Source organism: Mustela nivalis (assembly GCF_964662115.1).
Source record: "Mustela nivalis genome assembly, chromosome: 4".
NCBI classification, from domain to species: domain Eukaryota; kingdom Metazoa; phylum Chordata; class Mammalia; order Carnivora; family Mustelidae; genus Mustela; species Mustela nivalis.
Genome location: NC_139023.1, coordinates 81828821 through 81842900, shown reverse-complemented (window position 1 = coordinate 81842900; position 14080 = coordinate 81828821). Strand labels below are relative to the sequence as shown.

The following is a 14080-nucleotide window of genomic DNA, read 5'->3' as shown; positions in this document are numbered from 1 at the left end:
ACTAAATGACTAGGAACATTCAAATCAAAGAAGAAAATAATTGAATCATGAACATTTGACTCCATCAAGCAGGGCAAAATCCATAACCGTAATAAAAATTAACCTTATCATCTTTGCTTTGGAATCTGTTACTGTCATGTTCTAAGTTACAGGATTGATTTATTAAGAAGTAAATTGATACTTAACCCATCCTTTATAGAGATAAGTGAAATTCAGTATGTTTTATAGTGTATAAACTTATAGATGGAAATGATCTTATTATTCCTGGTTAATGTTGTTTATCTTTTCATTCAGTTCTAAGCTCTGAAATAATGTTTTTCTCAAGCACATTTTTTTTTATGTTAGATTCATTAGGTGCTTTATTTCATGGATTTTTAAAAATAGTTTCACTGCTATCCTATCACTTCGATAGCTAATTTTATTACCTTTGTCCCATTTAAATACCAAATCTTACTGTGAAGAATGCTTTGACTCTTAAATTCATACATGAAGAGCCATGTTTTAAGTTTCCATATATAAATATCTCTAAAATTTAATAATGGCTTCTAGATTTTTCATGTTTTGGCCTTAGAATACTTTTAAGTAGAATACTTTTTAAAGTACTTCTGGATCAAAAGAGGTCAGTTTTGTGAATTACTGTGTATTAAGAAACCCAGCATTCTTTATTTTTAATACAAATATCAATGTGAAAAAATAACAAGGTTCAGAAATTCAAAATAGTTGTTAAAGGGTTAGCCACCTTCCATTCTTTGTTTTCTGATTTACATACATGTGCTGTGCATCTTTGTTTTCTTAGAATTTCCTAAATTTTTTACTTCCAAGACCTTGAGTAAAATCCTCTTGAAATCATATGGATCAAACCAAAATAAGATGTTAAAATGTCATTAGAGATAGGGAAATCAAGGTAATGCAAGGTACTGCTTTAAAGTATTGTATTTTTGTCCCTGAAATAAAATTTTATGGCTTAGTGTTTTAGAAAGAGACTTACAAGTGGTTACCTTTTATACTTGGTAGGATGAAGTCATTGTTTAATACTACAGTATATAGAAGCAGTTTTTTAAAATGATATTATCATTGTTTTAGTTCTAACAATATGGCATCCAAGTCATTTTTCTTTTCTTCAACCGTTATTAAAATAATTTCTGTACATGGTGACTCTGACTCTAGTCATTAGTCTAAAACAATTTCTGGCAGTTTAGTTCCTACTAGCTAATCTTTTTAAGGAAACTACATTTGATTTCTTCATTTCCCAGTTTGTTTTCAATACAAAGAGTAACCAGTGCAATGCATAAAATCATTGCCAAGTATGATGTGTCTATAAAAATAATCAACTGATTTTTCCATGAGCCAACTCATGTGTAGTGAGCCAACATGAGAATAGGTTGTGATGTTGCGTTGGTACATTGTAGGAATATATATTTGGCATACAGTTTTGGTTCACAAACCTAAAAAATGTTTACATATGGCAGGATCAAAGAATATAAAACGATTTATGTATGTAAACTGACATCTTAATACCAGTGAACAAATAGTAATTGATAATACAATTAATTTTTGGATGACAGTACACACAAGTCATGTAATCAGAATAAATCTATATCTACTTCTTGAACCATGCGTTTTGCACACCTGAGGTTTAATTTTCACATATTGAACTTCACTGACTGGATGGTAGTTGCAAGTCCTCAGAAACATTTACAAAAATTGCTTGTTGATGAGGGTTTTTTAATTGGGCAAATTTTTGAAACCTTCTAATGCTATTGATTCTGAAAACTAAAATAGTTTGCTAATGTTGGATGTGTTGTCAGAGACTAAATTTAGCTTTATATACTGGAAGAGAAAACAGGAATAAGTGAATTTGAAGACTTTAGGCATTTTCAGTAGGCATAGAGGAGCTCCATGCCCAGTGAGTCTCCTGCTTGAGAACTGCTATTGACAAAAATGTATCAAGTAGTTTAGGGTGTTGGGATAAGAAAATGATTAAGGTCCCCTGGTCTAGATTAGAGCATTCGGTGCTTAATATTCTAGGGACAGAAAAACACGAAAGAATTAAAGGCTAATGGATCCTCTGTCTAGAAAAATGTTTATATGGACTGTAGACTGTCCAATGAAATGCAGATAAATACTTGTTAAGTCTAGAAGGCTTAACAATTGGCATTTCATTCCTCTTCATCCTGAACTGGGGAGAACTGGATAGGATTTAGGTTTGTTTTGCTTGCTTGTAAAACCCAAGTCATTAGTTAATTGAACAGGAAAGACAGAACCTTCCAGAGCTGGAGAAGGAATGTACCTCCCAATACTTTGTCCTTAAAAATTCTCCCCTTTTTAAGTATAAGGAACAAAAGGTTTAAGATGGTTTACATAGCCTGGAAATGCCAGAAGGCAGTTTGAACTAATATCCAGCAGCTGCATTGCCAAATGACTGCATTTGGTTTCCTATTTAAGTTCACTGTGATGGTGAAAATCAGTGTAAAACCTGAAAGGCTTAGTGTACTGTTTTAGAGCTAGCAAGGGTTAGGTTAAATTAAAAGTTAAATAAGTAGGAAGGAAATAATTTGTAGTTAGGAGAACCCTGTTGAAGGCAAAGAGAAGCAAAGAACAAATCACAAAAAATAATAGAAATCCAAATGTCAGTAGTTACAGTAAATGTAAATACTGTAAACTTGCCAATTTAAAAACTATGTGGTTTTTACAAAAATAATTCTTAAACACAATGATGTAATAAGTTTAAATTGGTGGAATAAAAAAATGCCAATCAAATGAAATTGTGAAACCATTAATCAGATAAAATTTATTTTAAGGTGAAAAAAGTGGGATAAAAAGTGAGCTTTAATAATGATAAATGGAGCAATTCACTGGGAATTAAAAATTCAAGCTTTGAAATCTATAAAGCAATTTACAGCTACAAAGAGAAGTTTAGGTCCAAGGTATCCATGATAACTGATAGTTAGGTAATAAGTAATTAAAATATTGAATTTTAAAAGCTAGATCTAATAGACTTACATAAATTATCACTCAGCTATTAGGTAAAACTTTAAGTACACATAGAATATTTATAAAAATATCAGTAAACCACAAAACAAATCTCAACAAACACCAAAATCCATTATACAGATCTTCAAACAGCACACACAGTAATATGACGAGTAACCCATGAAGAGAGCCCTAAAGAGATCCTTGTGCCTGTATGCTTGAATTGAAAAAAATAACTTCATGAAACATCAAAGCACATTAAAAATTAGAAAATACTTCAATCGGAATGACATTATAATCATTTTATATATTTTTAAAATATTTTTTAAATTGCAAATCCACCTCTGAGATTTAAGATCTATTTTTCTCATTGTAATACACAAGAATGCATGTAAGCAAATATTTAAATAAATGAAAGCTGCATGTAAGACTTGGTAATGGGACACCTGGGTGAATCAGTTAAGTATCTGCCTTCAGCTTGAGTCATGATCCCAGAGTCCCAGGATCAAGCCCGCTGAGCAGAGAGCCTGCTTCTCCCTCTGCCTGCAGCTTCCCCTGCTTGTGCTCGCTCTGACAAAATCTTAAGGAAAAAAAAAAAAAAAAGACTTGGTAACATGCAACTAGATTACTATTTTGTAAGTTCATATGCCTTGGGGTACCTGGGTGGCTCAGTCAGTTGAGCGGGTGGCTCAGTCAGTTGAGCATCCGACTCTAAATTACAGCTCAGGTCATGATATCAGAGTTGTGAGGTTAGCCCCAGGTCAGGATCCATGCTGGGTGTGGAGCCTGCTTGGGATTTTCTACCTATTACTCTGCCCAACCCCCAAATAAATCTTTTTTTTTTTTTTTTTAAGTTTCTATGTTTCAATGCATATACTGAAAATGAATATTAAAAATCTAATGACCCTGGGGGATCTGGCTGGCTCAGTCATTAACTGTCTGCCTTCAGCTCAGGTCATGATACCAGGGGTCCTAGGATCAAGCCCTGTGTTGGGTTCCCTGCTCTGCAGGAAACCTGCTTCTCCCTCTCCCACTCCCCCTGCTTCTGTTTCCTCTCTTAATGTCCCTCTCTCCATCAAATATATGTTTTTTAAATGTAATGATGCTAATCATCCCAGGAAGGGAGAAAGACAATAGCAAAATAAACCTAAAAAAATGAGAATGAAAGAATAAAAGAGGAAAAATTAATAGCAAGTGGAAAAGGGGCACCTAGGTAGCTCAGTGGGTTGGGCCTCTGCCTTCAGCTCTGGTCATGATCTTGGAGTTCTGGGATGGAGCCCCAAGTTGAGCTCTCTGCTCGGCGGGGAGCTTGCTTCCTACCCCTCTCTCTGCCTGCTTCTCTGCCTACTTGTGATCTCTGTCAAATAAATCTTAAAAAAAAAAAAAAATAGCAAGTGGAATAAAGGATCAACAAAGTCAAAACCTCTATCTGAAAATAAGTTTCTTTTAAAAAGCCTCTAGCAGAATGGGTGAAGGAAAAAACATAATCATTAAATCAATTATGAGTTAAAAATTTACCCATAAAAGATAAACCAAGACCAGAATGCCTTACAAATATCCTAGAAATGACTTTAAACTTAAGAAATTAAGAAAACTTCCTAATTCTTTTTATAAAACCAGTTTCTCACAATGTATTCTTGGTATGCCACACAAGAAAAGGATGATATGAGAAACAAAATACTTTGCTAAACCCAATCATGCACATAAATGCAACAAATTACAAATTTTCTAAATATTAGCAAACAATTTATAAGCATATTAAAAATGTTATCAGATTAGTTTTATCCCAAGGATGCAAGAATAGTTTAATGTTAGGAAATCCCTTATTCATCACTTTGACTAAGAGAAAATATTTTTAACAGTTGCTTGAGAGTATATTTCATTGCTCATTTATGATTTAATCAAATAAAAGATTTTATTGAGCATGAGAGGGGAGAAAGGAGAGGTCAGAGGGAGAAGCAGACTCCCTACTGAGCAGGAAGTCTGATGTGGGACTTGATCCTGGGACTGCAGGATCATGACCTGAGCCGAAGGCAATTGCTTAACCAACTGAGCCACACGGGTGTCCCCATAAAAAAATAATCTTATACTTAGTCCAAGCCACCATCGTCCTTCATCTACATTATTATAGTAGTGTACTAAGGGGTCTTCCTGACATTCCCAACACAACTCAAATTTATCCTTTTAAAACTTGTATCCGATCATAGGTCACTCTTCTGATTAAAACACTCCACAGATCTCCACAGCACTTGGTAATACCTAAAGTACTCACCATATCCTGTAAAGTCCTACATGATCTGTACCATTAACTCTTACCTCATATTTACTGCCTTCCTCCTTCATCACAGGGCTCCAACACAATGGTCATCTTCTGTTTTAAGAGCACTGTAAAACTGTTGAAAGATAAAGAGAAAAATCTTAGAGGTTGCCAGAGAACAAAGACCATTTCCCCCTCTAAGGAGCAACAAGACTAGTTAATGACTGACTTTCCAAGAGAAATGATAGAATCTAGAAGATAAATTTTCACTACTGACATAGTAAAGTGAAACAAAAACCTACCAACCTAGGGTTCTATACCCATTGAAAATATCCTTCAAAAGGCACAATATTCTCTCATATAAAAGCTCTTAAATCTGCACCAAAAATAATACTAATACGAAACTCTTCAGATAGAAGAAAAATGCAAGGAAAAGAAAGCACCAGAAAATAGAAATGGATGGGTAAATCTAAATCTTAAATGTGTTTTAGAGGCAACAGGTGGCTCAGTCATTAAGCGTCTGCCTTCAGCTCAGGTCATGATCCCAGGGTCCTGGGATTGAGCCCCGCATCAGGCTCCCTGCTCAGCAGGAAGCCTGCTTCCCACTCTCCCACTTCCCCTGCTTGTATTCCCTCTCTCACTGACTCACTCTCTCAAATAAAATCTTTGGGAAAAATAAAAAATAAAAAACTCGGGGAGCTTGGGTGGCTCAGTCGGTTAATCAGCTGCCTTCAGCTCGGATCATGATCTCCGCATCCTAGGATCAAGTCCCATGTTGGGCTCCTTGCTCAGCAGGGAGCCTGCTTCTCTGTCTGCCTGCCACTCCCTCTGCTTGTGGACACTCACTCTCTGACAATAGGTATTAACTTTTCTTTAAATGTTTGGTAGAATTCCCTTGGGAAGCCATCTGACCCTGGAGTTTGTTTGTTGGGAGATTTTTTATTACAGATTCAGTTTCATTGCTGGTTATGGATCTGTTCAAATTTTCTACTTTTTTCTGTTTGTGTTGTGATAGTTATATGTTTTTAAGAATTTATGTTTATTCCAGATTGCCTAATTTGTTGGCATTTAATTGTTCATAATCTCTTATTGTTGTTTGTTTTTCTGTGGTGTTGGTTGTGATCGCTCCTCTTTCATTTGTGATTTGATTTATTTGAATCCTTTTTCTTTTGTTTTTGATAAGTCTGGCTAGAGGTTTAACAGTTTCATTAATTCTTTCAAAAAGCCAACTTCTAGTTTCATTGAAGTTTCATAGTTTTTTCTTTTTCTATATCACTTATTTTGGCTCTAATCTTTATTATTTCTTCTTCTGCTGGCTTTAGGTTTTATTTGCTATTCCTTTTCTAGCTCCTTTAGGTTTAAGGTTAGGTTGTATATTTGAGACTTTTCTTGTTTCTTGCTAGATTCTCTCTCTCCCTCTTCCCCACTCCTACACCCATAAATAAATAAATAAATAAATAAATAACTTAGATCCTGTTTCCACTAGAACTGCAGCTTTGCAGCATTCTGTGGTACGTGGAATTGGTGCATCCAGAGGGTTTTATGCTGGCTTCCTGGGGGTAGAGCCTATTACTGCTCTGGCTCATAGGCACACATGCCACAGTTTAAAAAAAAAAAAACAAAAAAACAAAAAAAAAAACCTGCAAAGCACAGAAGGGCTTGGTATGAGCAGCTTGAGCCTCCACTGAAGTCTGCCCATGCTGATGGGCAGGGGGAAAATGGTATTAGCCAACTGTCCCATCCTCAGAGAGGGGAGTTCATACCTGCTATTGTTCAGGAAGCCCTCACATAAGAGTGACCAATCCCCTTGTGATTGCCAGGCATTCCTCAAATCCCTGTCTTCACCCTTGTCTCTGAATCATCTGTCCATGTAACAGCACAGCTCCTTGTTTTATCTCAGGTGCACCTGCTGGGTTTCAAAACTCCACATTTTAGGGACCCAGCAAAGGATGGACCCATGATGTGGGTCTCACCACACTGTGGCCAGTGCTGGTCTGTTCTGGAAGGGCACTTGCATGAACACACAGGGGGACTGGACTTTATGGTAAAGCACATCAAAAAGCCAGCATCCAGGTTAGCTGCCCTCAGCAGGTGTGTCTGCTCCTCTGCTAATGAATGGGGCAGCTCAATGGCACTCACCAGCTCTTGTGTCCCCTAAGAAGCAGTGGGCCTGTCCCAAATTCACTCTAAGAAGGGAAATTGTCTCTCCCTATGTGACCCAGGAAACCCTCAAACCATACTGTCCGCTCCCAGACCTCTGCCCTCCTTCTCAACAGGAGCACTTCAGGCTCTACCCCAGCGATAGCATGGACTTCTAAGAAACCCTTTAGTCTTGAGCTCCACTGCTTGTAAAAACTTGTGGTAATCAGTCCCTCTCATTTACTCAGACAGTGGTTTTAGGAAGTGTTTTTCTTGTGCAATCCCTGCACGCTGTTCTTACTCTCTCTCCTCTTTGTGAGAAGGCTTCCCCACCTCTGCAGCACCTGTGATTCTTTCTGCCCCAAATCATGTCTCTGCACTAGCTACCTTCCACAATGTGGCCTCTGTTCTACCTCTAGATGTGCAGTTTGTTCCCTCAGTCCTTGGATTGCTTTCTTGGGTGTTCAGAATGATTTGAAATAAAATATCAAACAAAAAAGTCACAGAACTGAAGAACCGAATAACCTCACTGGAAAATAAACTAGTTCAACAGCAGGTTGCATGAAACAGAGAAAAGGATCAGTCAGTTCAAAAGCAAGGTGGTGGGACTCATCCAATCAGAGCACAAAAAGAAGAATGGGAAAAGGTAAAAATATCTTAAGGGGGTTATAGGATAACATCAAGTGAACTAACATAAGAGTCCCAGAAAAAGAAGGGCCAAAATCTTAAGAATTAATGGCTGAAAACATCTCTAACCTAGGGAAGGAAACAGACATCCATATCTAAGATGCCCAGAGCATTTCAAAAAAGATGAATACAAACAGACCCATACTAAGATACTGTATAATTAAAATGTCAACATTTAAAGGCAAAAAAAAAAAAGTAGCAAGAGAAAAACAGTTTGTTACATAAAAGGGAACCCTTAACTTTACAATTATTTAATGAATATCTCATGGCGAGGAAAGCAACAGAATATGCAATGTAGTCAATGGCTATACTATATTTTAATAGTGTTGTAAGGTGAGACGGCAGCTACACTTGCTGTGAGTACAGCAGTATGTATAGAGTTGTTGCATCACTATGGTGTGCATCTGAAACTAATGTAACATTCTATGTCAACTCCAATTTAAAAAAAAAAATTAAAGGAACATCAAAAGACTATCAGTATATTTTTTAGCAGATACTTTGTAGGCCAAGAGGGAGTGGCACTATGTGTAAAGTGCTCAAGAAAAAACTTGTGGTCTTTGGAAGACGCTGGATTGGGAGGATTCTAAACTCATTATGTTCCACAGACCAACCTGCGTAACAGCCACCTGGGTGCACTGAACACAGAAAATAACTCAAAGACGGGCGGAACAGACTATCAGTAGTTAACCAACAAGAGGAGGACACATGGGAAACGATAGGAGGGGTTAGAGATGCAGTCTGGAACCGGTCTCAGTGAGACTAACCACAGATGCGAGGGACACCACAAGCACAGAGAAGGGAAAGGAAACTCCCCACACCAGGCACCACACACATGGGAACGGCACTGGGAAAACAAATCCCCATAACATTTGACTCTGAAAACCAGTAGGGCTTAATACCATGAATCTTTACAATCAGTGGAGCTTAACTCTGGGTAAAATTTTGGCAGATTCAGTCTTGACAGAGCCAAAGGGTGATAGGAAAACTGAGGCTCCACCAAGATACAACAGAGAAGCAGCACTCTGCAAAGCATATAGGGTACAAGTAAAAATTACTCATCCCTCAAAGTGTGCTGGAGGAGCAGGGATCTTTAGGAGACTTCAAGAACAGAAAGCTGATGGGCACCATTTCTCCCCCACCTCCAGGCTAAATAGTGGGATGCTTGCATGAAAAAGCATGAACACCCCGCACCTACCTTTCTTTTTTTTTTTTTTTTCTTAAAGATTTTATTTATTTATTTGACAGAGAGAAATCACAAGTAGATAGAGAGGCAGGTAGAGAGAGAGAGAGGGAAGCAGGCTCCCTGCTGAGCAGAGAGCCCGATGCGGGACTCGATCCCAGGACCCTGAGATCATGACCTGAGCCGAAAGCAGCGGCTTAACCCACTGAGCCACCCAGGCGCCCAAGCACCTACCTTTCAAACACCACACATCCCCACTCCCATTCTTCTGCAAATCCTCTGAATCCAAACTGGCCCACCTAGCAGGAGTCCCTACAAAGCAACTCCTTCCACCTTCTATCCTGAATGCAGCCCTGGCAAATACCAGCACCACTGCAAAGTGATTCCTGGGGAAAATGACCACACACACCAGTACATCTGCAGTCCCGTCACCAAACTGGCAGTGTGGAGAGAGTGCTCGGCTGATCAGTGTATCTGCAGTTCCAGCACAGGGTCTGGGGAAAACATATGGACCAACTACAGGCCATGCCTACCAAAAAAAGCCTCTCAGTGGACAAGACAAGAATTGCTGGCTGTAGTTGGTGGGACCACAGCCCAGACAAATGGGCTAAGCACAGGTGCCTGATCTGACTGCTGACCTTGCCCAATTACATGCCCACACCTCCAGACTAGCTTGTTAACAGCACGGGACCAACCCAGCCCACAAGAGGCAAAATGGGCCATGGAAGCTGACTGGAATGAAAGCAAATGAGGCTTGGCTACAATAGTGAAGTACACAAAGCCTACATAGGAGACAACTCTCATGTGCCTGGTTTTGGTGAACAGGGGACATTGCACTACAGGGTACCAAAGGAACTCTTACTCACAAAGCTGCATCTTTCAAGATCAGGAGACAGAGCTAAATTTCCTAACACATAGAAACAAACACAGAGAGATAAAATGAGGAGATGGGAATATGTCACAAATGAAAGAACAAGAACCACAACAAAAGAACTAAATGAAATGGAGATAAAGAATATGCCTAATAAAAAATTCAAAGTGATGGTCATAAAGATGCCCACTAGACTTAAAATGTGAAATAGAAATATAAGAAAGAACCCCTGGGGATAAAAATACATTATATGTTTATTAAAATAAAAAAAAGAAATATAAGAACCAGAGAAGATGAACTCTATAACTAAAATTAAAAACACACTACAGGAAGTTAATAGTAGATTAGAGGAGAGAGAAAAATAAAGATTAATAAATCAGAAGACAAAAGTATTGGGAAACAAACCAAGCTACAGAGGAAAAAGAAAAAAAGGAGTAATAAAAAGTACGAATAGGTAAAGGGAACTCAGTTACATCATCCAGTATAATAACATTCCCATTGTAGGGAATCCCAGAAGTAAAAGGGAGAAAACATTTATTTAAGGAAATAATAGCTGAAACTTGTATAACATGGATGCAGGAAACAGACATCCAGTTCCAGGAAACCCAGAAAGTGTTGAACACAAATAACCCAAGCAGATTCACAAGACACACAGTAATTAAAATGGCATAAAAATAGTGATAAACAGAGACTTTAAAAGCAGCAAGAGAAAAACCAGTTACATACAAGGGAAATCCTATAGGGTTAACAGATTTTCCAGCAGAGAACTTAGAGGCCAGAAGAACGTGGATAGGGTGCCTGGGTGGCTCAGTTGGTTAAGCGATTGCCCTCTGCTCAGGTCATGATCCTGGAGTCCCAGGATTGAGTCCCACATTGGGCTTCCTGCTCAGCAGGGAGTCTGCTTCTCCCGCTGACCTCTCTCCTTTCATGCTCTCTCTCTCTCATTCTTTCTCTCTCAAATAAATAAATAAAATCTTTTTTTTTTAAGATTTACTTATTTATTTATTTGACAGAGAGAGAGAGAGAGAGAGATCACAAGCAGGCAGAGAGAGAGAGAGGAAGGGAAGCAGGCTCCCCGCTGAGCAGAGAGCCCGACGTGGGACTCGATCCCAGAGACTTTAAAAGCAGCAAGAGAAAAACCAGTTACATACAAGGGAAATCCTATAGGGTTAACAGATTTTCCAGCAGAGAACTTAGAAGCCAGAAGAACGTGGATAGGGTGCCTGGGTGGGTGCCAGAGATCATGACCTGAGCCGAAGGCAGCGGCTTAACCCACTGAGCCACCCAGGCGCCCCTAAATAAATAAAATCTTGGGAAAAAAAAACAAAAAACAGAAGAACATGGGTAAGGTGCTTTCAAAGTACTGAAAGAAAAACAACAACAACCCTGCAAACAAAAACCCAGCAAAGATATCATTCAGAACACAAGGAGAGATAAAGTTTCCCAGAAAAACAGAAGTTAAAGGAGTTCATCAATACTAAACCAGACTTACAAGAAATATTAAAGGGAATTCCTTGAGTGGAAGAAAAGGCCATAATCAGAAGTAAGAAAATTATAAAAGAAAACTCACATGTAAATTCAAACATAATAAAAGTAGTAGATTAATCATTTATAAATCCAGCACAGAGATTAAAGCACAAAAGCACTAAAGCCAAATATATTTATAAAAATCAGTCAAGACATTCACAAAATAAAAGGATGTAAACCATAATATCATATACATAAAACATCAATGAGCAAAGAGTAAAAACGTAGTGCTTTTAAGTGGGTTCAAGCTCAAGGAACCAACAATTTAATACAGAATACTACAGACACAAAATGTTATATATAAGCCTAATGGTAACTACAAATCAAAATCCTGTATTATAGCTGGGGCACCCCGGTGGCTCAGTCAGTAAGTATCTGCTTTTGGTTCACGATCCCAGGATCAAGCCCACATGGGGCTCCCTGCTCAGCTGGGAGCCTCCTTCTCCTTCTCCCTCTGCCCCGACCCCCTGCTCATGCTCTCTCTCTCAAGTAAATAAATAAAATCTTAAAAAAAAAAAAACCTGTAATAGATACACAAAAAATAAAGAGGAAGAAATCAAAGCATATCACTATACAAGCCAGCAAACCATGAGAAAGGAAAGCAAGAGAAGGGTACAGAGAAGAACTACAACAATCATAATACAAGTAACAAAATGGCAATAAGTACTTACCTATCCCTTTGAATGTAAATGGACTAAAGGCTCTAATCAAAGACAGAGTAACTGAATGGACAAAAAAGCAAAACCCTTCCATATGCTACCTAGAAGAGATTCATTTCAGATCTAAAGACATGTGGATTAAAAAGACTGAAAGTGAAGGGACAGAAAAATGTTTAGGATCCAAATGAAAGAAAAACAAAAAAACAAAAAACAACAAAAAAAAAACCCCTGGGGTAACAATACATCTATCAGCCAATATAGACCTCAAAACAAAGGCTGTAACAAGGGACAAAGAAGGATATGATGAGAAAGTGATAAAGGGAACTAATCAATAAGAGGATATACAAATGATAAGTATATAAGTACCCAACATGGGAGCACCTATGTACATAAAACAAATATTAACCAAAATAAAGGAGGAAATTGGCAGTATAAGAATAGTAGGGGACTTTAAACCCTCACTTAAATCAGGGAGGGTATGTGCTTTGGTGAGTGCTGTGAAGTGTGTAAACCTGGCGATTCACAGACCTGTACCCCTGGGGATAAAAATATATGTTTATAAAAAATAAAAAATTTAAAAAAAAACCTCATTTAAATCAATGGATAAATCATCCATACAGAAAATCAACAAGGAAACCATGGCTTTGAATGACACACTGAACCAGATGAACAGATATATTCAGACCATTCCATCCAAAAACAGTAGAAAACACATTCCTTTCAAGTGTACATGGATCATTCTCCAGAACAGAAGAAGTCTCAGTTAGTTAACTGATAAAAAAAAAGACTGATATCACAGTAAGCATCTTTTTCAACCACAATGGTATAAAACTGGAAATCAGTTACAAGACAAAAATGACAAATACATGGATGCTAAATTACATGCTACTAAACAATAGATGAATCAACCAAGAAATCAAAGAGGAAATAAAAAACTAGGTGGAGACAAATGATAATGAAAATACAACAAACCAAAATCTTTGGGAAACATCAAAACCTGTTCTTACAGGAGGGTTCACAGCAGTACAATCTTAAGAAAAATCTCAAAAACAAAACAAAAAAAAAAAACCATACCTTACCCTTAAAGGAGGTTGAAAAAGAAGAAAAAGCCCCAAACCAGTAGAAGGAAATAAGTGAAACAGAGTAAAAAAACAATAGAACAGATGAGTGAAACCAGGACTTGCTTCTTTGAAAAGACCAACAAAATTGCAGATATATATAGGAGATTAAACAGAAAGGGGAGAGGGCCACCAAAGCTAGCCATTGGAAAGTAATACCCACAATGCGAAAGTGCCCTGAGCCTGGGACCAGCAATAGCTTGGAGACCAATGGCTGCAAGTTGGGAAGGGGCTGATAACAGCACTCAAACAGAACAAAGGGGCTTAAGGGGTAATTGTTGGGACCAGGTGGCCTCAGGTGCACATGGACCTAAGGGCACACTAACGTGAGCCAGTAGTCCTGGGAATGACAGCCACCAGGACCAGGGTTGCCTGGACCAGTATTGCTAGAGGTTTTGGTGGCATGGAGGTACAGAAATAAGCTGAGGCCTCGGACAAACACTGAAACAGTGGCTGGGGCTGTGCACCGCCTGAGGGAGGCTGCAGTGTTCAACAGAGTTTGCAGAAGGAGAGTCTGTGTTCTGGAGGATTCAGAGAGGAGCAGACTGTGGCTTCCCTCTGAGGCAGAGGTTGGGTGCAGACAGTTTACTTTGCTCTGACCCTCCAGAAAGGCATGAAAAGCCTCCAAAGAACAAAAGCCTCCAGAGAACAAAAGCCAGAAAATACAGT

At 38.3% G+C, this 14080-nt stretch overlaps 1 protein-coding gene across 3 annotated transcripts in view; it reads right to left on the bottom strand.

Moving 5' to 3' along the window:
* Nucleotides 1–14080, bottom strand: part of LOC309863077 (uncharacterized protein) — a 185611-nt gene that overhangs the window by 146067 nt on the left and 25464 nt on the right. For 2 of the 3 annotated variants that reach the window (XR_014310881.1, XR_014310882.1), the window contains exons 2-3: nucleotides 5290–5366; nucleotides 497–3553 (exon numbers count right to left, since the gene is read on the bottom strand). Coding sequence is in view for 1 of the 3 variants with exons in the window: in XM_082727576.1 (XP_082583702.1) it covers nucleotides 5290–5294 (5 nt within the window). In the remaining 2 variants the exon portion in view is untranslated. Of the gene's footprint in view, nucleotides 1–496; nucleotides 3554–5289; nucleotides 5367–14080 lie in introns of those variants that run through there. The other variant, XM_082727576.1, reaches the window with a different exon arrangement.